Source organism: Aquarana catesbeiana, linkage group LG08 (assembly GCF_042186555.1).
Source record: "Aquarana catesbeiana isolate 2022-GZ linkage group LG08, ASM4218655v1, whole genome shotgun sequence".
In the NCBI taxonomy this organism is placed as follows: domain Eukaryota; kingdom Metazoa; phylum Chordata; class Amphibia; order Anura; family Ranidae; genus Aquarana; species Aquarana catesbeiana.
The window spans coordinates 11,441,728-11,465,216 of NC_133331.1; the positions used below are offsets into that span (position 1 = coordinate 11,441,728).

The 23,489-nt window shown below is 47.6% G+C and overlaps 1 protein-coding gene across 6 annotated transcripts in view; it reads right to left on the minus strand.

Annotated features, from left to right (window-relative positions):
- Positions 1 to 2,262: 2,262 nt before the first annotated feature.
- Positions 2,263 to 23,489, minus strand: part of LOC141105590 (arginine vasopressin-induced protein 1-like) — a 32,144-nt gene continuing 10,917 nt past the window's right edge. For 3 of the 6 annotated variants that reach the window (XM_073595521.1, XM_073595523.1, XM_073595525.1), the window contains exons 2-3: positions 14,157 to 14,491; positions 2,263 to 2,864 (exon numbers count right to left, since the gene is read on the minus strand). In XM_073595521.1, the coding sequence (XP_073451622.1) occupies positions 2,672 to 2,864; positions 14,157 to 14,491 (528 nt within the window). In that variant the 3' untranslated portion in view covers positions 2,263 to 2,671. The other 3 variants (XM_073595524.1, XM_073595520.1, XM_073595519.1) reach the window with 3 other exon arrangements.

A 23,489-nucleotide genomic window follows, 5' to 3' on the forward strand; every position in this document is an offset into this window, starting at 1 on the left:
AATTCGGAAATATCCGAATTTTTCAGAATATTCGGAAAACTTGAAAAAGAATAAAAATCCGAAAATTCAAAAGAAGGAGAATCTGAAAACCCAAAATTCGAAAAATCTGAAATAATTTGGCTGTTAGTGAACGTAACGAATACGAATGTATCCGAAGTTACAAATGCTGTATCTAAAACCAATGGAACGTAATGAATTAATAATAATAGCAACAATAAAAACTATTTATTATTCATTAGTTCCGTTCGATTTTGATTAGATACGACATTTGTTATTTCGGATAATTTGTAACTTCGGATGAATCCGTATTTGTTACGTTCACTAAGAGCCAAATTTGAAAGGAAATTCCAATACTTATAATTTAATAGTTAGTTATTATTAGTTATTATTTGGAATTTTCGGATTGTCGTTCCTTCGGATTTCCAAATTTTCGAAAAAAATAAATATACATTTTTTTCCGACAGTGCACATGTCTAGTGTGAATGAGGCCCAACACCATTTAACTCCTAGGAGCCGGTGCCTACCGGCCCTTTAACCACCTCAATACCGGGCACTTACACCCCCTTCCTGCCCAAGCCATTTTTCAGTTTTCAGCGCTGTCGCACTTTGAATGACAATTGCGCGGTCATGTTACACTGCACCTTAATTAAATTTTTATCATTTTTTTCCCCACAAATAGAGCTTTCTTTTGGTGGTATTTGATCACCTCTGCGGTTTTTATTTTTTGCGCTATAAACAAAAGAAGAGGGACAATTTTGAAAAAACACAATATTTTTTACTTTTTGCTATAATAAATATCCAATTTTTTTTTTTTTTTTAACAAATTTTTTCCTCAGTTTTGGCCGATACGTATTCTTCTACATATTTTTGGTAAAAAAAAATTGCGATAAGCGTATATTGATTGGTTTGCGCAAAAGTTATAGCGTCTACAAAATACGGGATAGATTTATAGCATTTTTATTATTTATTTATTTTTTACTAGTAATGGCGGCGATCTGCGATTTTTATTGTGACTGCGATATTGCGGCGGACACATCGGACACTTTTGACACATTTTTGGGACCATTCACATTTATACAGCGATCAATGCTATAAAATTGCATTGATTACTGTGTAAATGTGACTGGCAGGGAAGGGGTTAACACTAGGGGGCGCTCGAGGGGTTAATGTATGACCTAAGGAGGTGATTCTAACTGTGGGGGGAGGGGACTGACTGGGGGAGGTGACCGATCGCTGTCCCTATGTACAAGGGACACACCATCGGTCTCCTCTCCTCTCTGACAGGACGTGGATCTGTGTTTACATGCACAGATCCACGCTCCTGCTGTGTTACCCGGCAATCGCGGGTGCCCGGCAGACATCGCGGCCGCCGGGCACGTGCACCGGGTCCCCAGTGACACGGCGGGCGCGCGCCCCCTAGTGGCTCGGGAAGGCGAGGACATCATATGACGTCCTCCCAGAATAACAGAAGCCTCGTCCAGCTGTCATATGACGGTGGGCGGTGGCTTAGTGGTTAAGGTGGTTTAGGAGGCAGGGTGGGGTTTATGATAATGTGACTGCCGTGATTGGCTGTCACGTGAACAGAAAGCTCCCGATTTGAAAAAGGCGATTTTGCGTGGTTAGCAACCCGGGAGCGCACTCTTGGCACGGCTGTATTAGCCCTAACAAACGCAAATTTTCAGCCACTCAGCGCCAAGGCCCACCCGCCGAGAGGCCGCATATTTGCGTACTGTCGGCTCATAGGCGTTAAAACTATTTCATGTATTTTGAAATGTAAACTGTATGTGAATGAGGACTTATTGGCTCTAAAAAGGTAACAATTTCTGTAATCTCCCCCCCCCCCTCCCCGGATGCTGCAGGAAAAACTGTGGGAACAGAATCTCAATAAACAGAATTTTTGGCATTATTGCTATTTATTATTCTTCGATGAATTAAATATTAAACACACGTTTTGAAATAATGCAGCAAAATACATCTGAGGGCGAATCATTCCTATATACACCATAACATGTTCAATGGGCTCTATGTACAAAAATAGCGTTTTCCCCTCTATCCCCGCCCACTTTATTCAGATCACGCACAGATGTGCTGCAGCGTGGAGGTGTGTCCTAATGCCAAGTTGGCGCATATGCGCGTCTCTTTTTTTGCATGCCCCCCCCAAGCACCGTGACTGAGCTGTCACCGACCATTCATGGTCACCTAACCGGCCCCTGAGTCCTTTGACAGCCAATCACGGTGATCACACAGTAGAGGAAGCCCAGGTATTGCCCCATAAAGAGGGCCGTCAGAGAATTGCTTTATTAAAACAAACATATATTAGTGCTATTCCCATGCCGCTTGTTCATGTCACACGGAGAGCAGATGAAGACGGCCATTCATGTGGCCAACCAACAATACAAGATGGCGGAGGAGCTCCCGGAACATCGGCGCAGTTGATGAGCAGCGTAGTCAAGGTGAGAACATCCTCCATACATCGTCTTTGACCACCACGGGGGGAAAGTCACCGATAGGAGTTCCAAACCATTCCTAAACTATCAGATGACCCCCCTGTAGTGCTTTAAATATGTCGTATTCCTCCAGTCCAGAAGGGGGAGACACATGTAGTCCTGGATTTCTATTCACATATCTGACCCAGATACAACAACTCCCCCCCCCCCCCATCCTCCGTCCTTCATCGCTTTATCTGATGCAGATACCCGGAGAGCCGCCTCTGCTGCTGCTGCCTCCTCAGCTCGTGTTTAGTTCTTTGAGCCATCGGTTGGTTCTTCGTTCCGGAGACCGGCGGCTCAACCGGTGCGGTTTCATTGGAGCGGTCAGAATCCTCCTCAGAAGACGTGCTTCCTCTGTGGCCACTTTCATTGATGCTGTAAAGGGATCATAGAAGGAGGAGTTATACCGGAGATATGAACAGGCAGAAGAGGACAACATAAACCAATCAGTATGGAGTTTCCTTAAAGGGATTGTAAAGGTTTTTATTTTTAATTTTTTTTTTTTTAGACTTACGTGCTCTGTGTAAAGGTTTTACACAGAGCGGCCCCCGATCCTCCTTTTCTGGGGTCCTCCTGGCTCCTCCTCTTCATCGGGTGCCCCCACGGAGAGCCGCTTTCCATGGGGGCACTCGTGCGGGCACGCTCCCGAGTCCCGCTGCTGCATCCATTGACACGGACAGCAGGACTCCGCCCCCGGGTCACTGGATTTGATTGACAGCAGCGGGAGCCAATGGCACCCGAGGCAGCGGCTGGAGCTGCTGGTATCGTCCTCGATGCTGGAACAATTGAGCTCAGGTAAGTAAAAGGGGGCGGGGGGGTGGGCTGCAGCACAGAAGGGTTTTAACCTAGAATGCATTAAAGTGAAAAACTTCGAGACTTTAAAACTCCTTTAAAGTGATTATAACATTAAAGTGGTTCCAAAGTCTGAAAGTTTTTTTTAATTCAAAAAATCTTCTGTGTCCGGCAGCCCCCCCTCCCCCCAATACTTACCTGAGCCCCCCCTCGATCCAGCGATGTGCAGAAAAGCACTGGCTCTCAGGGGAACCTCCCTCCTCATTGGCTTCCGCTGCTGTCAATCACAGCCAATGAGGAGAGAGAGAGAGGGGGTTGGGGCTGTGTCTGAATGAACACACAGAGCAGCGGCTCGGGAGCATGCCTGCTTCGGCGCCCCCATTGCAAGCTGCTTGTTATGGGGGCACTCGACAGGAGAGAAATGACAGGAGCGCCGGCGCTGAAAAGAAGAGGATTGAGGCTGCTCTGTGCAAAACCATTACACAGAGCAGGCAAGGATAACATGTTTGTTATTTTAAAAAAGAAACAATGTTGCCTTTAATATCACTTTAATGTTAGTTGTTTTTTTTTTTCCTATACCCCTTCAATACCGGGGACCCTTCCTGCCCAGGCCATTTTTCATCTTTCAGCGCTGTCACACTTTGAATGACAATTGCGCGGTCATACTACACTGTAACCATGTGAAATTTTTATCATTTTTTCCCCAATAAAATAGAGCTTTCTTTTGGTGGTATTTAATCACTTCTGGGTTTTTTGTTTTTTTTAATGAAAAAATAAGACTGAAAATTTTGAAAAGAAAAATAAAAAAAAAAAAGTCTTAGTTTCTGTCAGTAAATTTTGTAAATAAGTAATTTTTCTCCTTCACTGATGGGCGCTGATGAGGCGACACTGATGGGCACTGGATTAGGTGGCACTGATATGTGGCACTGATTAGCACAGATAGGCGACACTGGTGGGCGGCACTGCAGGGCATTGATGGGCAGCAGTGATAGTCAGCACTGACTGGCATCACTAATGGGTATTGATTGCTGGCACTGGTGCGCACTTACTGCTGGTACTGGTGGGCGCTTAATTGTAATCAGGGCACTGATTATCAACACCTAGCAACACGGCGCGGCCGTTCTGGGCGCCGTCATATGACGTCCACCCAGAACAAGAGCCGCTCCGCTCTGCCGTCATTTGACGGTGGGCGGGCGGCAAGTGCTTAATGCATAGCTCCCAACTATCCCTGATTTCGAGGGACTGTCCCTGATTTGGAGCAATGTCCCTCTTTCCTCCTCATTTGTCCCTCATTTTGGTCTGATCTATATAGTTGTATATAAAATGCACTTTTTAATCTTTCAAAAAGTGTTTCCCAGCGCTAAACCTTTCATCCAAATTTCTAAATTGCTGCATTTTTCAATTTTAAAAGCCAATATAAAAGAATAGTAGTGGTAAAAAAAAGCACTTGTAGATTTAATTAACCTTTTTTTTGTTATTTCCCCTTTAAGGGGGTGTGGCAGGGGCGTGTCCTATGCCTACATACATTCGCTAGTAGGTGTCCCTCATTCCCATCTCAAAATGTTGGGAGGTGTTAATGTCACTTTAACGTTTGTTGTTTTTTTCCCCCTATACCACTTCAGTACCGGGCATTTTCACCTCCTTCCTGCCCAGGCCAATTTTCAGCGCTGTCACACTTTGAATGACAATTGCGCGGTCATGCAACACTGTACCCATATGACATTTTTATCATTATTTTGGAGACAAATAGAGCTTTCCTTTTGGTTTTATTTAATCACCACTGGGTTTATTTTTTTTGCCAAACAAAAAAATAGCAAACATTTAAAAAAAAAACGTGTTTTTCTTTGTTTGCGTTATAAAATTTTGCAAATAAATAATCTTTCTTCGTAAATTTAGGCCAAAATGTATTCTGCTCCAATTCTTTGGTGAAAATAACTCAAATCAGTGTATATTATTTAGTCTGTAGGAAAGTTATAGAGTCCACAAATTATGGGATGTATATCTCAAAACTGATCAGTCCTGATGTACTGACGGCCGATCTTATTTCTTGAGACCCGAAAATGCCAGAACAGTTCAAATGACCCCTTTTGGGAAAGTAGACAGTCCAAGGTATTTAGTAAGAGGCAGGCAAGTGACAATTTGTTCAAAAATTAGGAGATTAAAAATAAATAAATAAATAAAAGTCCTTTCACAATTATTTTGTTTTACCATACGGTCACCAGTGAAGTACAGTATCATTAGATAACTGGTGTCACGGTGATCAGGGACACTTTATATGTGTATATATTATCAATAATAATAATAATAATAATAATAATAATGATGCTTTTTTCTTTATTACATCATTTTCTTTTTTTATGATTTTTTTGTATATTGTGACCAGAGCATCACAATGTTACTATAGTAACACTGTACTACTCTGGGGAGGTGTTTTTTTTTTGCACACTATGATTTCCTAGAACAGTGAATATCACTGTAATAAAACCACCATTTTTACTGAATGAAATATACATTCAGTGTTTACTTTTGTGATTAGCTGTGATTGGCCTTGTCTGTACCATGTGACCACTGTGGCCAATCACAGAGATCGACACAATAATACATAATGGATGGCATGAATGGAAGCCATCCATTGTGTACAACTGTCATGTGATCTGCTGTGATTGGTCACAGCAATCCTGTGGTACAGGCAGCGGGCCGGTACACTGATCTGTCATCCGCTGTGTGTCCGGTGGATACAGCGGGTGAAAGATTGCACTACAATGTGGGCGTGCATGGGGCGTGTTCTGGGGAGAACGTCACATGACTTCCACCCAGATCTAAAGCGGCCCCGCCTGTCCATCATTTGATAGAATATATATATATGTGTATATATATATATATATATATATATATATATATATATATATATATATATATATATATATATATATATATATATACACACATATACACACATCTTTAATTATTTAGACTATATAATTTGACTATAGGCCAGGCAAGAACTGGTTAAATAATAAAACATGTCATACTTACCTTCTCTCAGCAGCCCGTATCCTCCTCTTCTGGGGTCTCCTGAAGCCACTCTTGGGTCTTCCTCTTTAGTGAGTGCCCTCATAAGAAGCTACTTCTATGGGGGGGGGGGGGGGGACGACGACTTGTGCAGGCCTGATCCCAAGCCGCGCTGTGTGAGTCCATGGACAATCACAGTGTGGTGTGGCCCCGCCCCCAATCACTGGATTTGATTGACAGCAGCAGGGGCCAATGGCTCCCACTGAATCCAGTGAGGGAGAGAGCGAGAGAGCACGCTGGATCAAGATTGGGGTCAAGTATTTATGGTGGCTGGGCGGGGGGGGGGGGGGAGCTGACAGTAGGGCGTTTTTTTTTACCTTTGATGAAAAAACCTTCAGGCCTTACATTCTCTCCCCCCCCCCCCCCCCCCAATTACAAAAGCCCATGCAGTCACGGGGTCCCAGAAGATGTAAAGTCTGGTGAAGAAATCTCTTGTCTAATTTAAGTTGCATACCTCTACCTCCAAAACTTGGGACTCCAAACTTTCTAAACAAAAGGGCCAGTTTACTGTCCTTCAGGCTTTAGGGGGGCCGGACTGTGGTCAGTGGGGAGTAGAAAATGCCCCGGCATCAGAGCCCATCATTGGTTTATAATGGGAGGAATAGTGCACCATTGTTAATATCAAGAAGAAATAGTGACTCATCGATGGTGTCAGTGGGAGGGTCTAGGGCCCCAAGGGCCAGATAAAAGGCAAGCAAAGGGCCACATCAGATGTTTCTGCAATATTGCACGCAAATAATAGGATTTTTTAAAACAGCTTACCTGTAAAATCCTTTTCTTTCGAAGGACATCACGGGACACAGAGCCACAGTAATTACTGATGGGTTATATAGGTATCACTGGTGATTGGACACTGGCACACCCTATCAGGAAGTTCAACCCCCTATATAATCCCTCCCCCTTGCAGGGATACCTCAGTTTTGTAGCCAAGCAATATAGTGTATTAGAAGATGTCCTTCGAAAGAAAAGGATTTTACAGGTAAGCTGTTTTAAAAAATCCTATTTTCTTTCTCGAACATCACGGGACACAGAGCCACAGTAATTACTGATGGGATGTCCCAGAGCAATGCTACCTGAGGGGGGGGAACCACGACCAAGTAGGGTGCAATCAGACCTGAGGACCCTGTACTGCTGCCTGCAGCACACTACGCCCAAAGGCGATATCCTCATGCCTTCTCACATCCACCTGATAGAATCTGGTGAATGTATGAACTGAAGACCAGGTTGCGGCCTTGCAGATTTGAGCCATAGAGGCCCGGTGATGCACTGCCCAAGAAGCACCAATAGCCCTTGTGGAATGTGCCCTGATCTGAAACGGAGGAATCTTCTGTTTCAAACCGTAAGCTTGAATGACCAACTGTCGAATCCATTTAGAAATGGTAGCTTTTGACGCTGCCTGTCCTCTATTGGGACCCTCTGGCAGCACAAACAAAACATCCGTCTTGCGGATCTGAGTAGTTGCCCCTAGATAGGCCTCAACTGCTCTTACTACATCCAACGAATGTAGAGATCTCTCTTCCGGAGAACAGGGATCTGGAAAAAAGGAAGGTAGAACAATGTCTTGGTTTAAATGAAAATCAGAAACCACCTTCGGTAAAAAACTAGGATGAGGGCGTAGTACCACTCTATCCTTGTGTATAATCAAATAAGGCTCCTTACAGAAAAATTAATTTCCTTGTCAACAAGACCAAAGGAATCTGACTTATTGGTTCAAAAGGCCGTTTCTGTAACACAGCCAGGACCAAATTCAAGTCCCAGGGGTTTAGGGGCGCTTTAACCGGAGGATTAAGACGCATCACCCCCTGCATAAAGTTTCGGACCAAAGAATGCGAAGCAAGTGGCCGCTGAAATAATACTGATAAAGCAGAGACCTGGCCCTTGATGGTACTCAAGGCCAGCTTCATCTCTAATCCCATCTGTAGAAAATCAAGGATTCTACCTATGACATATTTCCTGGGATGCCAACCTCTGGATTCACACCAGGTTATATAAGCCTTCCAGACTCTATGATAAATCATCCTGGAAGCTGGCTTCCTTGCATTAATCAAGGTAGATATGACAGGACCTGAGAGCCCACGACTCTTCAGAACGTGGGTCTCAATAGCCAAACCGTCAAATTTAGCGTTTGTAAGGCAGGATGGAACACTGGACCTTGAGATAACAGGTCTGGGCGTTCCGGTAGTGTCCACGGGGAACCTACCGTCATCCTTACTATTTCTGCATACCAAGTCCTTCTGGGCCAAGCGGGGGCCACCAGAAGTACCGACTTCCTTTCCTGCCTGATCCTGTGAAGGAGTCGTGGTAGTAGCAGAATAGGCGGGAATGCGTAAATCAGTGAGAACCGATGCCACGGAATCACCAACGCATCCGTCCCGCATGCAAGAGGATCTTTTGTCCTTGCCACAAATCTGTCTATCTTTTTGTTGAATCGGGATGCAAAGAGATCTACATCTGAAACCCCCCATCTTTGGCATATGGCCCAAAAGACGTCGGGATGCAGAGACCATTCCCCTGGAAGTAACTGCTGGCGACTTAGATAGTCCGCCTGCCAATTCTCTATTCCCGGGATGAAAACTGCCGATATGCATGGCACATGCATCTCTGCCCAGACTAAGATCTGGTTCACCTCTTTTTGAGCAGCTCGGCTCCGGGTGCCTCCCTGATGATTGACATAAGCCACTGCTGTGGCATTGTCGGACTGGATCCTGACCGGACAACCCTGTAGCCTGATAGTCCAGGCTTTTAGAGCTAGATGTATCGCCCGGATCTCCAGAATGTTGATGGGTAAGGTCCTCTCTGTCTTGGACCATACTCCTTGGACCGCAGCCTGTTCCAGAACTGCTCCCCAACCTGACAGACTGGCATCTGTTGTTGCCACCGTCCAGGTAACCGGTAGAAAGGATTTCCCCTTCTGCAGGTTTTCGGGTATGAGCCACCAATTGAGGCTCTGACGCACCGCATGCGACAGGTGCATCGGAAAGTCTAATGCCTGAACCTTCTTGTTCCAGGTCGACAGAATACTGTGTTGCAGCATTCTTGAGTGAAACTGAGCATAGGGAACTGCTTCGAATGAAGACACCATCTTCCCTAGTAGCCTCATACAAAGGCGGACTGAGGGACCCTTTTTGGTCCTTACTGTCAGAATCAGCTCTCTCAAAGCAGTGATCTTTGCCTGGGGTAGAAATATTTTCTCCTGGCTTGTATGTATAATCAGACCTAAATATTCCAGTCTTCTTACTGGTTTTAGGAAAGACTTTTCCAAGTTGAGGATCCAACCCAGGTGTTCTAGATACCTGACCGTGGTCCTCAAGTTTCCATTCAAAGAGGCTACTGACCGGTCTATCAAGAGCAGGTCGTCTAGGTATGCTATGACAGCTATACCCTGAGCCCTTAATCTGGCCAGAGGAGGAGCCAAGATCTTTGTGAACACTCGAGGTGCAGTGGCTATCCCAAAGGGCAGAGCCATAAACTGGAAATGGCGCCCTCCTACCTCGAAGCGCAGAAACTTCTGATGAGCAGGAAAAATGGGCACATGCAGATATGCATCTCTGATGTCTATTGATGCCAGACATTCTCCTCCCTGCAGGGTGGGAACTACTGTTCGAATTGATTCCATGCGGAAGGATTGAATCCTTAGAAATCGGTTCAGATCCCTTAAGTCCAAAATGGGCCTGACATCCCCATTTGGCTTTTGGACCGTAAAAAGGTTGGAATAGAAGCCCAATCCCTGGTCCTTTGCGGGAACTATCATAATGACCTCCTGCGACAAAAGTCGCTCTAACGCTAGAAGGAGCGACTGCTTCGTCTCTGGGAACATTTGATCTGAGGAACCGAGGAGAAGGGAATTCCTGAAACTCCAGCTTGTACCCTAAGGTTACCGTGGAGACTACCCATCTGTCCTGGAAGTCCTCCTGCCAGAGCTCTGAGAATTGTCGCAGTCTTCCCCCCACTCGAGTGAGCGGGGGCGCCCCCTCATGCAGAGGTCTTAGTGTTTTGCCTAGTAGGCTTCTTTCCCCAGGACTTCTTTTGTCCCTGGGGTTGACTCTTGTCTCTGGACCCCGATGGAGGCGGCCGTCGAGACTGCCTGGAGGCTGAAGCCCCCGGCGCTGGGGAAAGAGTCCGTTTGAAAGAGGGACGCTTACTCTTCTTCTTGACAGGTAAGAGAGTGCTTTTCCCACAAGAGATTCTCTTGATATAGTTATCCAAGTCCTCTCCAAACAACCTTGCACCACGAAATGGAAACCCAGCCAGTAGCTTCTTACATGGTGCTTCGGCTGACCAATTTTTCAACCATAGGATTCTACGTATATGCACCAACCCCAGTGAAAGACGGGAGGTTTGCACGATAGAATCTCTAATGGCGTCAACCACAAAGCATAAGGCCGCTGGAAGGTTAGCAAACCCCTGGGCCTGCTGTTCAGGTAATACTTTGATGACCTGCTTAACATGGTCTCTTAAGTATTGACAGACTCCAATCGCTGCTATTGCAGGTTGGGCCACTGATCCTGCTAAGGAGAAAACATCCTTCAATAGGGATTCCATCCTTTTATCTACAGGATCCCTGAGCATCTGAGCATTGTCTACAGGACAAGTCAGGCTATTATTTATGGAGGAAATGGCGGCATCAATAGCTGGTATTCCTCACATTTTAATAAACTTTTCTTCCATCGGATAAAGTGTTGAAAACTTTCTCGGCGGAAAAAAACGTTTGTCTGGGTGATCCCACTCAGAATAAATAAGCTTTTCAAGTAAAGTATGAACAGGAAAAGCATGTGCTGCTTGGAAAGGTTTCAGTGACCCCAAAGCAGAAGAGGATTCTTTAGCAGTTTCAGGTATGGGCAACTTAAATGTGGAGCGGACCAATCCAGTGAGGATCTGCACTAAGACTTTCTCCTCTTGGGAAGTCGCAGAGGGTCCCTCTCCACCTGAATCCTCCGAAGAGGAATCATCCATCCCATCCCGATCCTCTGAAAGGGATTCATCTCCTTTATCCCAGAGCTCCTCTGTCTGAGGGTCTTGGGGAACAGAGGAAAGCCTAGTGCGTTTTCTTCCACTGAGTGAAGACGTAATCACGGCCATTAATCTTTCCTCTAGACCATTAATGGTTGAGGAAAAAACCTCTTGTGTAATATATACAGGGGCTGAAGTGCCAGAAGCAGGTGTAGCCCCTGACCCCGATGGCTCTCCCTGGCTAGCCATCCCTGGCCCATCTTTAGGGGGGAAGGATGCTGCCGACAGGGGGCCCTCAGAACCTGAACGAGATCCCCTAGTGTCTCTGGTTCCTGGGGTGCTTGAACCTCTTCTACCCATAGTGCAAAGCAACAAGGTGTGAGGTATACAAATGAACACTGTCCGCTGAGCGATGTAGTCTGGCTAAAAGCCTTGCTACCCAATGCTCAGTCTGGTGTTACTTCAGTAAATGCTGCCTAGGAGAATGCCTGTGTCCCACCTTACATGCGACCGTCAGCTCTGTGTCTCTCAGAAGGCTGAGTGCACCTGTACAGAGTGCCTTTAATAGCCTGCAGCTGGCCTGAGTGGGAGTCTAAACACTCTGTGCTGACATCCCGCCCCCTCCTCGAGTTTTGAAAAAAACGAGCGCTTCCCGCACTGCCGACTCTCCTGTCATGCTCTGGAGAAAAGGCTGGGGATGGGGGGGGAGGAAGGAGGGAGACTGGTAACAAGATTTGCCTGAACGGCTATCTTCAGAGATGGTGGCCATTAGGCCACAGAGCCCGGGTGGTATAACCACTTTCTAGACCCCTGTGGCCCCTCTCTAGCCTGGGGGGGGAACATTCAAACATGAGAAATCCCCCCATCCACCTTACCTGCTTGCAGCCTGCTTGATACGCTGGGACATACACAGCGATTACAACACCTGAGACAATCAGTCAGCATGTGTAGGTTTGTGCTCTTGGCAGCCCCCGGTGGTCACAATAGGCATAGCATGCATTTACCTTAAAGGAGAAAAGCCACTAGAACTCAAAAATTCTGTGGAATCTCCTCTTACCTTATCCAGCCGCAGGGTGCCGTTTACACAGACCCAATCTTCACCTCTCACGGTGGGCTCCGTTTGAAAAAACCGTCAGAGACTGGGGCCCCCATCAGTAGGGGGATCCAACAGTTCTGGGACCGTAAAGCACCTCGCCAGAAATTAGGAAGTTTAAAGCCGTTTTCTGATCTGCGGGGTCCAGCTCTCTAAAAAGAGAAGCATTACGGGTAAAACCTCGTTTCTTCGGACACGAGGCCCGGGTACCATTCAATTCGGCCATCAAAAGACACTTTGAATGGATCCGGTTCGCCTGGCTTGCCCCAGTATAGGATCTTAGGATATTCCCTTTGGAGCTCAGCACAGGACATCTTTACACGTCCATCACCTAAGACACTGGCGTAAAAACTGAGGTATCCCTGCAAGGGGGAGGGATTATATAGGGGGTTGAACTTCCTGATAGGGTGTGCCAGTGTCCAATCACCAGTGATACCTATATAACCCAACAGTAATTACTGTGGCTCTGTGTCCCGTGATGTTCGAGAAAGAAATGCGGCCGATCGGTGCCCAGGCCCACCCTCCAAGAGGCCGCATATTTGTGTGCGCCTGGCGCTAAAAGGTTAAGCATACCCGTAGGTCATGTTGGCCCCTCAAAGCCAAGGTATTTGATTTGGCAGTTTAAAGAAGTTACATTGTTGCCTTTGACCATTAAAAAAAGTATATAACATTTATATAAATAGAAAAGTACAAGGCTGCCACCTAGTGGGCACAGGAGGTGGCCAACACACTCACCTAAAAGGGCTTTTCAAAACAGATAGGACTACATATTTATAAATAGGGCCCGGGGCCCCAACCTTCTATAGGTATAAAACCTGAGCCACAGAATCCACCCCGCCCCTCCCTTATACTTATATGAGCCTGATCCAGCCCTGTACACAAGCAGCGTCTCTCTCTGCTCTCTCCTTCCTCACAGGGCAGAGAGGCAGCAGCAAGAGCCGTTGGCTCCTGCTGCTGTCAATCAAATCCTGTGAAAAGGGAGCGAGCCGTTCTCACTGTGTCTATGAATGCAGGAAGCATGGCTTGGGATTGAGCCTGTACATGTGCCATAATAGAAAGCAGCTTCCTATGGGAGGAGCCAGGAGCCACTGAATGGGCTGAATACAGAAGTGTGCATTATAGAGTGGTAGTGAACGTGGAGAGCAGTGTTCGGGGAGTCTTGGGTGGGGGGTGGGGGTGGAGGGCAGCAGGGAAAGTAAATTGGTACAGCAGCAGCAAGCACATGCAGGCGCCATGGTGGTGAGTGCAGAACTAAACGGTGGAGGAGTTCTCCTACAGCTCTGCTCTCTCTAATCTGGTGGGAGAAATAGTGCCCCATCATTGGTATCAGTGGAAGGAATAGTGCCCCATCATTGGCATCAGGGAGGAATAGTGCCCCATCATTGGCATCAGTGGGAGGAATAGTGTCCCATCATTGGTGTCAGTGGGAGGAATAGTGCCCCATCATTGGTGTCAGTGGGAGGAATAGTGCCCCATCATTGGTGTCAGTGGGAGGAAGTGCCCCATCATTGGTGTCAGTGGGAGGAACAGTGCCCCATTATTGGTCCTCCCAGTTCCCAATCATTAGTACAAGACTTGGAGCTGCTGGGGACATCTCCATCCTGCAGGGGGTGCCATGGAGCGGGCTTCCCGGTGCAAACACAGGCATGCAATATGCAGCCCCAGAGTAGACGACCCGCCTTCCACGAGGCTGTATATATAGGCGTACGCTCGCTGGGCACGGATTAGATAGAAATCTTCTAGAACAAGTCAGGACTTACCAGAGTTTGCTGAAGTTCTGCACGGACAGAGCTGCCATCCCATCAGCGCTCAGTTTGCTCGATGAAGAATGAACGCTTTTATTCCGTTTCTTCCTTCGCAGCTTCATCAGGGCGTCAGCGATGTGCCGGTCTCCTGCGTAGTTGTAGATGATCTGCGCTCGCTCCTCGGCGCACTCGTCCCCGCCGGCGCGGAACAGCGTCTGCAACTGCAGGAGGTCGATGTCTTTGAAGATGTTGGCGGAGGCCTTCTTCCGGGTCCGCGGTTCTGGAGCCTGCCATGCCGGGGAGCTGACTACCGACGCCGGAGTGCCCATGACGAGGTCACCAGGAAACCACTAGAAGGAGAAGAAGAAGACAACAGGAACCGTGAGGATCCAATCGGAGACAACGTAACATCTTCTACAGGATTTTATATCACACGTCATTGGTGCTCGCAATTTAACCACCTACCTACCGGGGCAATTCTTTACAAATTCTCACATATGCTAAAAATCTGCATTTTTGGCTAGAAATTACTGTAACCCCCCCCCCCCCACAAAAAAAAGAATATATTTTCCGAAGGCAGAGACCCTGAAGAATAAAAACGGAGGTAGTTGCAATTTTTGTATGTCGCACAATATTTGTGCAGTTATTTACCAAATACCTATTTTTAGGAAAAAAAATAAAATAAATAATAATATTTAAAAATAAAAAATAAAACAATAAACTTAAAATTTAATACATTAAACCCAATTTTTTGATAAAATATAAAATGTTGGGCTGCATCGATCGAATAGAAAACAAAACGTGTCAAGTCTTAAAACTGGGCATGCCCGCGGAATTACAAAAATCCACGCCACTCAAATTCTCCATAGACGATGTTTTAAAAGCCTTTGCAGGTTTTTTTTTTTTTACTTAGTTGCTATCACAAGAGGGCTAACAAGACCCCTATGTATGCGCTAGCACGGAAGGTGACAGGTACTCTTTATTGAGCACAACTGTATACGAGTTCAGCTGCAGCCTGTCCTCTGTGCAAGTGAAGCCATATTGGATTCCATGCATGGAGATGGTGAGCGGAGGGTGTTTATCCAGCGGAATGTATCAGAGCCGTATGAGAGTCACAGAATATCGGAGTCTCCGACTTCAGGGGATGGAGAGAGACCGGTCAGTGGGAGGACCTGTACTGTACGTACATAGACCACCCTCCCAGGCTTCTCCCCCCTTTGCAAGACTACCTTTCCCAGGTATCCCCCCCCACCCCACGCAATGCGACCCTTCCAGGCACCCGCCTCTTGAAATGCGACTTTCCCAGGCAACCTCCCCCTTGCAAAGCTACCCTCCATGGCATCCCTTCATGCAAGGCTTCCCTCCCAGGCATCCCCCTCCCTGCGAGGCGACTTTCCCAAGCATCCCCCCTTGCAAGGCAACCCTCCCAGGTCTCCCCCCTTGCAATGCGTATTTCCCAGGCATCCTCCCCCTTGCAAAGTAACCCTTCCACCAGGCATCTCCCTTTTGCAAGGGGACCCCCCCAGGCATCTCCCTCTTGCCAGCTGACCCTCCCAGGCATCCCCCTTTCAAAGGGGACCCTCCCAGGCATACCCCTCTTGCAAGGGGACCCCCCACCCAGGCGTTCACCTCTTTCAAGGCTTCCCTTCCACGCATCCCCCTCCCTACGAGACGACTTTCCCCAAGCATCCCCACCCCCTTGCAAAGTGACCCTCCCACCAGGCATCCCCCTCTTGCAAGGCAACCCCCCCAGGCACCCCTCCTGCAAAGCGACCCTTCCAGGCATTCACCTCTTGCGAGGCTACCCTCCCAGGTATCCCCCCCCCCCCCGCACAGCAAAATTTCCCAAGCATCCCCCCTTTCAAGGCGACTTTCCCAGGCATCCTCCCCCTTGCAAAATGACCCTTCCACCAGGCATCCCCCTCTCGCAAGGGGACCCTCCCAGGCATCCCCCTCTCGCAAGGGGACCCTCCCAGGCATCCCCCTCTCCCGCAAGGGGACCCTCCCAGGCATCCCCCTCTCCCAAGGCGACCCTCCCAGGCATCCCCCTCTCCCAAGGCGACCCTCCCAGGCATCCCTCTCTTGCAAAGCGACCCTTCCAGACACCCCCCTGCGAAGCAACCTTCCCAGGCATTTCTTCCTTAAAAGGCGACCCTCCCAGGCACCCCCCCCCCCCCTCACAGTGACTTTCCCAAGCATCCCCCTCCTTCAAGGCAACTTTCCCAGGACACCCCCCTCCCTCCCTTGCAAGGGAACCTTCTCAGGCATCTCCCCCCTGCAAGGTAACCCTCCCAAGTCATTCTGCAAGTGCAGAATGACTCACAGCACTCACTGCCCAATCTGCTACTGAAACCCATCCCCCATCTGTGCACATCAAATACATGCAGAGATAAAATCAGAGGAGATGTGGTGCAGAGGGCGATCGCCACCCATAATCCTGCGCTATTCACACTCTGCAATCACCATTAATTATAGATAATGACTCCCCTTCCTGCAGAGATTTGTTCTACTTACAGGGGGGGGCACTAGGGGGTCAGAGGTCGGGAAATCCTTGTGTGTGGCGCTCAGATCCGGGACGTCTCTAGAATGGAGGGATGAGAACATCGTGTTTGGTCTTCATCTGTAACCTGCATGTCAATGAGCCCAATGTACTAATTATTATCATTCGGTGGGTGGAAGTACTTTCAGTTCCCTGTTGAAACTAGTTCTGCTTTCTGACATCAACAGAATTATTATTTCTCCAATATAGAGAAGTCACGCAACCGCCACTAAATTCACCCTGTGCCCTGACCGCACTGATACAATCATCACTTTAATGACCACCCCCTCCCCCGCAACTTACTCCGCTCTTCCACCCGGGAATACCTACTAGGCACGGGGAGCATGGGTCTCAACCCATCCTTCCCACAATGCACCAGTGCTGTCATATTGGGGGCGGGGGGTTGGAAAGTCCTAAAGCCCTGATCCATGTGTAAGCTCTGACGACATGGAGCTTACACACGGCTTCTTCTAAGCAGCTTGGGTGGTGGTGGTGGGGGGGGGGGGGGATGTGACATTTAAAGTAGACATAAACCCTAACTGAATGACAATTAGTTGCCTAAAGCACTGTGTATCAATGTAAGGGGGGGGGGGGGGGGGGGGGGGTAAGTCATCTTTGGAAAGGTTTATTAATGGAGAGCTACAAACCAATACTTAGAGAATTGCAGGCTTTTTATTCTTTGGGTACCTTATCCTTGGCACTGGTGATGAAGCCTTCCCAGGATGTATCTGTGAGGCCAGGGCTACATCACCAGTGTCTCACCAGGAAATGAAAAAAAAGCAAAAAATGGTTGTTGAACGAATGAACGTAAGATAATTATATGGCAGCATTCAGAGCTGTAAGCTGATGCGATTTTAAAGTAAAAGGGCACAGAAGGCCTACTGCACAGTGACACTAAACAACATCCTTGCTCTCCAAAAATAATCCATACACGTCCTCTACTCAATGTCCCGTCATCGATTTTTAAGCATATTGTTTTTTGGGGGTTTTTTTTGCCTCCTTTTAATGTCCTCTGTGAGCTCCAGAACTTCTAATCCCCCCCCCCCCCCCCATTTCCTTGGATCAGGGAGTGCAGGTAAGTTGCGGTCATGTGCACTGCTCTATGTACAACCCACAACCCACACTCCACAACCCACAGTAACGAGCAAGAGGGGGGAAAGGGGGGGGGGGGCAATGTTCCTACATACAATTGGATGACGGAGAACAAAACATAGCCACCCTCTAACAGGAAGTCAGATCACAATTTGGAGAATGGAGGAGGAGAAGAACAATAGCAAGAACTTGTCTGAGTTACATACTGGAATAGGATTTAAATTTTTTTCCCTCAAAATCTGATTTTAGTGGTGCCACGAAATGAAAATTCTGTTGCAGGAAATTCAGGATGCACTTGGCCAAAAACTGACAGTTTTTTTTTTTAAAATTGAATTAATGTGGCTGGCGACTTTGCACTGAAGCCTTACGGGGAGAAGACTTTGCACTAAAGCCTTACGGGGAGAAGACTTTGCACTAAAGCCTTACGGGGAGAAGACTTTGCACTAAAGCCTTACGGGGAGAAGACTTTGCACTAAAGCCTTACGGGGAGAAGACTTTGCACTAAAGCCTTACGGGGAGAAGACTTTGCACTAAAGCCTTACGGGGAGAAGACTTTGCACTAAAGCCTTACGGGGAGAAGACTTTGCACTAAAGCCTACGGGAGAAGACTTTGCACTAAAGCCTACGGGAGAAGACTTTGCACTAAAGCCTACGGGAGAAGACTTTGCACTAAAGCCTACGGGAGAAGACTTTGCACTAAAGCCTACGGGAGAAGACTTTGCACTAAAGCCTACGGGAGAAGACTTTGCACTAAAGCCTACGGGAGAAGACTTTGCACTAAAGCCTACGGGAGAAGACTTTGCACTAAAGCCTACGGAGAAGACTTTGCACTAAAGCCTACGGGAGAAGACTTTGCACTAAAGCCTACGGGGAGAAGACTTTGCACTAAAGCCCTACGGGGAGAGACTTTGCACTAAAGCCCTACGGGGAGAAGACTTTGCACTAAAGCCTAGGGGGGAGAAGACTTTGCACTAAAGCCTAGGGGAGAAGACTTTGCACTAAAGCCTAGGGGGAGAAGACTTTGCACTAAAGCCTAGGGGGAGAAGACTTTGCACTAAAGCCTATGGGGAGAAGACTTTGCACTAAAGCCCTACGGGGAGAAGACTTTGCACCGAAGCCTAGGGGGAGAAGACTTTGCACCGAAGCCTAGGGGGAGAAGACTTTGCACCGAAGCCTAGGGGGAGAAGACTTTGCACCGAAGCCTAGGGGGAGAAGACTTTGCACCGAAGCCTAGGGGGGAGAAGACTTTGCACCGAAGCCTAGGGGGAGAAGACCTTGCACCGAAGCCTAGGGGGAGAAGACCTTGCACCGAAGCCTAGGGGGAGAAGACTTTGCACCGAAGCCTACGGGAGAAGAAGACTCCGCACTGAAGCCTACGGGAGAAGAAGACTCCGCACTGAAGCCTACGGGAGAAGAAGACTTTTGCACTGAAGCCTACGGGAGAAGAAGACTTTGCACTGAAGCCTACGGGAGAAGAAGACTTTGCACTGAAGCCTACGGGAGAAGAAGACCTTGCACTTGCACCACAAATGCATGAAAATGCACATGCAAAACACAGAGTTTCTGGTGGCAATGGCCCAAAGTCCTTTGTGACATCACAGCTTGAATAATCCGGGATGCATCTTGCAACTCTAATTATCGAGTTGTAATGACCACTTGTACTTTGTATTCCCTATGTGTCCGCACCACATAAAAGCAGCTTTACCTCGCAACACCTGAGCTATTCCTCATTGCGGATGTGGTCACCAGGACAGGAAGTGAAAGAAAATCTGCAATACAGGACACAGATGACAACAAACAAAAAAAAAAAAAAAATCCAGAGAGGATCCGAGCAATTCCAGAACATATGCAAAACGGAAACAAATTGGCAAGAGATGTATAACCAACCCCCTCCCCCTACTTTCCATCATCCTTCACAGGGCATGTGAACTTAAAATAAGGTCACCATAAAAAAAAAAAAAAAAAAAAAAAAAAAAAAAAAAAAAAAGAAGAAGAAGATTTTGGCTTCACATTGTGTTCAGTTTCATGCCTGTGCTGACGTACTCACATTTAGCAGAGGGTTGTGGTTAGCGGGGCAGGATGTCACCCGCTTCACCACGGCAGCCAACAGCGGCATGTCAGGGAGAGGCGGCAATGCACCGAGATGATGTACATCTCATCTGCCAACAATAACCCGAGCCGCACAAATCCGTGAAGACACTTCCTGACTTACCAGCGATTAACAAGCTTCGCACATCCTGTGCTGGATCCCCGCCAATCCCATCAACTGCGAGCAGCAGCTGCCCCCATGACTCCCCATTACTTAACACAAGATGATCCATTGTAATTATTTATATACACAGTGCTCAGCATACATGAGTACACCCCAATAGATTCCTCAGAAATCCTTTCCTTTCACAAATCAACAATTTTCTATGGGACACGATATAAAAAATCTCCCACAAATGCGGCCCATTAAAAACAAAACAAAAACAAAAAAAACACATAAAACACATTAAAAAAAGTATTTTTCCTAACAAATTCATTCAAGACCATGAAAAAAAAATGAATACACCCCCAATGAAAGTCTTAGGAGCAAAGCTAAAATTTTAGACCACAAAATCCTAACGAACAAGAATTCAACTACAGGTATTCATTAAAGTGGTTGTAAACCCTAAAAAGAACAAAAAAAACCCTGCAAGACAAAAGGCATAACGAGCTAGTGTGCATAGCATACTTGCTCATTATGAATTACTTACCTGAGATCGAAGCCCCCGCAGAGGTCCTCGTTCACCACTCCGGTGGCCGACATCGCTCCCGGAGTTACTTCCGGGTATCGCGGGCTCTGCGATTGGCCGGAGCCGCGATGACGTCACTCCTGCACATGCGCGCGGGAGAAGCCGGGGACAGCACAGGCTAACTGAAGCAAACGGCACGTACGATGACGTCGGCACATGCAAATACAGGGGATACAGGGGATATCTCCTAAACCGTGCAAGTTTAGGAGATATCCAGTGTAGCTACAGGTAAGCCTAATTATAGGCTTACCTGTAGCAAAAAAGGGGTTGTAAAGGGTTTACAACCACTTTAAACAGGTGTCCAGCAGACAGGTGTATATAAAAAGGGGCGTTACTTAACAAGATCCCGCCCTGATCAAGTGCCATATGACAGCCTTCAGGATTCGCCGCTAGCGCATGCCCACTGTGGTCGCGCAACGCGGTGGTGCGGTGTGTTGCTTCGACACGCTGCTTCTCCAATCTTGGTAAAGAGCTTGTGACATAGGCTCTTTACCATGTGATCAGCAGTGTCCAATCACAGCGTAACTAGGAGGTGCCGGTTATCGGCATTCCTCTATTCTCCTGACAGGGGGGATCTGCACTGACAATCAATGCAGCCCCCTTTAGCGATGAACAACTAGTAATGCCTGCCAGTGCCCAACTGTGATGCACACCAGTGAGGTCAATCAGTGCCCATAAGGGATGCCTTTCAGCGCTTATCAGTGATGCCCACCAGTGCCTCCTCATCAGTGCCACCTATCAATGCCCGCCAGTGCTGCCATTTAGTGCCCACCAGTGCCACCTATCAATGCCCACCAGTGCTGCCATTTAGTGCCCACCAGTGCCTCCTCATCATTGCCACCTATCAGTGCCCACCAGTGCTGCCATTTAGTGCCCACCTGTGCCTCATCAGTGCCACCTATCAATGCCCACCAGTTCTGCCATTTAGTGCTCACCAGTGCCTCCTCATCATTGCCACCTATCAGTGCCCACCAGTGCTGTCATTTAGTGCCCACCTGTGCCTCATCAGTGCCACCTATCAATGCCCACCAGTTCTGCCATTTAGTGCCCACCAGTGCCTCCTCATCAGTGCCACCTATCAATGCCCACCAGTGCTGCCATTTAGTGCCCACCAGTGCTGCCATTTAGTGCCCACCAGTACCCCCTATCAATGCCCACCAGTGCTGCCATTTAGTGCCCACCATTGCCTCCTCATCATTGCCACCTATCAATGCCCACCAGTTCTGCCATTTAGTGCCCACCAGTGCCTCATATCAATGCCCACCAGTTCTGCCATTTAGTGCCCACCAGTGCCCCCTATCAATGCCCACTAGTTCTGCCATTTAGTGCCCACCATTGCCTCCTCATCATTGCCACCTATCAATGCCCACCAGTGCTGCCATTTAGTGCCCACCAGTGCCTCATATCAATGCCCACCAGTTCTGCCATTTAGTGCCCACCAGTGCCACCTATCAATGCCCACCAGTGCTGCCATTTAGTGCCCACCAGTGCCACCTATCAATGCCCACCATTGCTGCCATTTAGTGCCCACTAGTGCCACCTATCAATGCCCACCAGTGCTGCCATTTAGTGCCCACCAGTGCCCTCCCATCAGTGCCACCTATCAATGCCCACCAGTGCTGCCATTTAGTGCCCACCAGTGCCACCTATCAATGCCCACCAGTGCTGCCATTTAGTGCCCACCAGTGCCCTCATCAGTGCCACCTATCAGTGCCCACCAGTGCTGCCATTTAGTGCCACCTATCAATGCCCACCATTGCTGCCATTTAGTGCCCACCAGTGCCTCCCCATCAGTGTTGCATATCAGTGCCTCTTCATTAGTGCCCATCAGTAAAGGAGAAAACTTATTTACATTTTTATTTTCAAAATTTTCTGTCTTTTTTTTTTTTATTTGCTTAGCAAAAAATAAAAACCCCAGCAGTGATTAAATACCACCAAAGGAAAGCTTTATCTGTCTCCAATAAATGATAAAAATCTCATATGTGTACAGTGTAGCATGACTGCGCAATTGTCAAAGTGTGACAGCGCTGAAAGCTGGAAATTCGGCCTGGACAGGGGGGGGGGGGGGGGGGGGGGGAGTGAAAGTGCCCGGTATTGAAGTGGTTAAAACAAACCCCCTTCTATTTCATGCTGTTAGCAATGGCACCACATGGAGGAGAAAATATGTCACAAGGCCTGATTCACACCTCTGCACTCTTGAGTGCTTTTTGCAGATCTGCACTACAGAAAGTGTTCCATAGGAAACCATGTTAAATGGACTGTAGTGCAAATCTGCAAAATGCACTAAAAATGCCATAGGTGTGAATCAGGCCTTAGAAAGAAAAATAATTTCTTTACATAAGAAAGGTGAAGAAGATGGGCAAAGCTTTACTTATCAGTCAGAATACTGGAGCAAAAGCGATAGAAAAATGTAACAAAGATGGAACTGCAACCATCTCATAGAGACGTCCAGACCGTCCACGGAAGTCCCCACCTCGTCAGGAGCGTCTTCTGATGAGGAGGGTTGAAGAAGATCGCCATGCAAGTTCACTGCAGTTAGCTAAAGAAGTACAAAGCCAGACTGGGGTGATTGTTGTCACAATACGGCCTACACGGCAGAGGAATGCCATGCATGGGTGTAGTCCACGAAGGAAAACCTCTCCTAAGGCCCATGCACAAAAACAATCCCACCTAGAATTTGCCAGGGTCCATGCGGAATAAGAAGAAGACTACTGGGACTCTGTACTCTGGAGTGATGAGACCAAGATAAATGTTTTTGCAACTGATGACTTCAAAACTGTATGGCGTCACAAAAGGTGAGGAGTACAAAGAAAAAATGCATGGTGCCTACTATGAGACATGGTGGTGGCAGTGTCCTTCTGTGGGGCTGCATGAGTGCTGCTGGTGTCGGGGAGCTGCATTTCATTGATGGGATCATGAATTCACAAATGTACTCCTCTA